General features: G+C 37.0%; 1 protein-coding gene across 1 annotated transcript; it reads left to right on the top strand.

Annotated features, from left to right (window-relative positions):
• The first annotated feature begins 376 nt into the window (after positions 1-376).
• LOC139891984 (pentatricopeptide repeat-containing protein At3g26540) lies at positions 377-2,676 on the top strand. The gene has a single exon (XM_071875007.1). The coding sequence runs from the start codon at positions 377-379 to the stop codon at positions 2,453-2,455; it is 2,079 nt and encodes a 692-aa protein (XP_071731108.1). The 3' UTR covers positions 2,456-2,676.
• The last annotated feature ends 249 nt before the right edge of the window (positions 2,677-2,925 follow it).

Below are 2,925 nucleotides of genomic sequence, written 5' to 3'. Positions count from 1 at the left end.
CGGACGATGTTGCCCTCACCTGCCTAGCACTTGAGGTAACTTAACGCCTAAAAAGTAAAAAAGTTAAAAGACGAGGTCATGTCATAATTCGAAAGATGAAGGTTAACGAGGTCAAAAAAATAGATAAATGTTATCCGTATTATTTGATACAAACATGATAGACCAGCGATGCAATTTTGTCTTTTATTTAAACTAGCCGATAAAAATACAAATTACTATTTTTTTCCGAAAAAAAAACAATAACATTAATAATTGATTGGCAGATTTGAATAAATGAAACAGTCTCAAATTCTATTATACTCAGTATCAATTATTATTACCACAAACTCAACTATGACACCATTTCAGTAGAAACCTAACCTTAAGATTAAGCTTTATGGGAGCTAATGTGACAACCAAAATCTTGACACATCTCAAACTCAACAACAAACAGAGTCTTTCAAAAGCAGTCTCCACTTTATTTGCATCTCCAGTCCCAGTTGACATCTCTTTATACGCTTCCCTCTTCAATTTATGTGCTTCAACACGTTCCATTGTTGAAACCCGAAAAGTTGAATCTCATTTACTCACTTTCAATCAAACCCCACCAGTTTTCCTCCTCAACAGAGCCATTGAAGCATATGGAAAATGCGGCTGCTTGGATGATGCACGTGAACTGTTCGATGAAATGCCTAAGAGAGATGGTGGTTCCTGGAATGCATTAATATCAGCCTATGCACTTAATGGATTTGCTAAAGAGGCGTTGGGCGTGTTTTTGGATATGAATATCGATGGTGTTTCATGTAATGAGATTAGTTTTGCTAGTGTTTTGGGTTGTTGCGGGTCGCTTTTGGAAGTTAATTTTGCTAAGGGGATACATGGACTTGTTGTTAAGTATGGGTTTTGTGGGAATGTGATTATTGAGAGTTCGATTGTTGATGTTTACGGAAAATGCGGGTTTTTGAGTGATGCTAGGAGAATGTTTGACGAGATTCGTCACCCGAATGAGGTTTCTTGGAATGTGATTATTAGAAGGTATTATGATATGGGCGAAGAGAGGGAAGCAATAGTTATGTTTTTCGAAATGATCAAAACGAATGATGTTATGCCGTTGAGTTTTACAGTATCAAATGCGATTTGTGCTTGTTCAAGAATTTCGGCTTTTAGTGAGGGGATGCAGATTCATTCCTTTGCAGTAAAAATAAATCTTGTAGACACTTTAGTAGTATCTGGACCTCTCATTGATATGTATGCAAAAAATGGAGATTTAAAAAGTGCGCACAATGTTTTTAACCAACCAAATGCTAAAGATTTGATTAACTGGACTTCAGCTGTGTCAGCATACGCAACAAACGGTAAAATCGAAGATGCACGAAGACTGTTCGATGAAATGCCGGAGAGGAATATAGTTTCGTATAACGCCATGCTGGCGGGCTACACGCGCTATTACAAATGGGAAGATGCATTAGAAGTTATGTATATGATATCCAAAACGAACCTAGACGTTGACCATGTTACGATTGGGTTATTTTTTACTACGTGCACTGGTCTTTTAGATGTTGAATTGGGGAAACAGGTTCATGCTTGTGTTTACAGGCGTTATTTTAATGATAATTTATTTGTTGGTAATGGTCTTCTTAACATGTACGGAAAATGTGGAGACTTAAAAAGTTGCAGAGCTTGGTTTTATCAAATGAGCCATTTACGAGATGCCGTTTCTTGGAATTCGATTTTGACTAGTCACGCTCGTAATAAAAGGAGCGAAGAAGTTATGAAAGTTATTTGGAAGATGTTAGGCGAGACCCCACCGAGTAACCACACGCTCGCAACTATTTTAGCTGCGTGTGCAAATATATTTGCATTAAATCTAAGTAAACAGATTCATGGATTTTTGGTTAGATATGGTTATGATATGGACATTGTTATGAACGGGGCGTTGATCGATGCTTATTCGAAATCCCGTTGTCTCAATTACGCCTTAACCGTTTTCAAAACAACCGTTTCTCGCGATTTGATTCTTTACAATTCTATGATATTCGGATGTTGTCATAATTTAAGAGGTGACGTGGCAATTGATCTTTTTGAAATGATGAAAAGTGACGGGTTAAAACCGGATAATACAACATTTCAAGGTGTTTTGCTTGCTTGTATATACGAAGGGCGTGTTGAATTGGGTAAGGAGTATTTCGATTCGATGATTAGTGACTACTGCGTTATACCACGGTTAGAGCATTATGAGTCCATGATTGAACTTTATTGTCGGTTTGGGTTCATGGGTGAACTTGAGAGTTTTGTTAAGAAAATACCGTTTGACCCAACTGAAGCGATGTTGGTTAGAGTTTTTGACACTTGTTGTGAATACAAACGTAAGAGGCTTGGAAAATGGGCAGCTGATCGGCTTAACGAATTCAACCCACAAGTGCCATATAGATTTGAACTTATAAATCGTAAACAACAGTCACATAATGTCGTATAGGACGGACTATGAAACTTATGTAACTTTATCTCTTTATCGGGATGATGTCACACTTTGCGACATTGTTGGTGAGTTTTGGATGCAAGATTTTGTAGAATTTTTTTGAAAAGGATGATGATGTTTGTCTCTATAGTTGTATTACTAGTTTTATGAGCCCGTCCGTTGGACGGAAGTTGTAACTTTGTGTTTTTATAAATATCGTGTTTTGAGGCCGTGATTTACATGACTGTTAATGAACGGAAAAAGTGTACATTATTAATATTCTAGTTTTATTAGCCCGTAAATGTAAATATCGGGCTTTGATTTCATGAGTCGCATGGCCGTTAATTAGCAGAAAAGGTATACATAAAATGATTAGTGGTTTGAGTCCGTACGTTGCACCACTATTGATGAGCGGAAAAAATATACGTGTAACAGTATTGGTGTAATAGTATTGAATGATTAGGAATATCGAAAACATCACGATCATC

Source organism: Rutidosis leptorrhynchoides, chromosome 2 (assembly GCF_046630445.1).
Source record: "Rutidosis leptorrhynchoides isolate AG116_Rl617_1_P2 chromosome 2, CSIRO_AGI_Rlap_v1, whole genome shotgun sequence".
NCBI lineage: Eukaryota > Viridiplantae > Streptophyta > Magnoliopsida > Asterales > Asteraceae > Rutidosis > Rutidosis leptorrhynchoides.
Note: the sequence above shows the minus strand (reverse complement) of the source record. Positions and strands in the feature narration are given on the sequence as shown.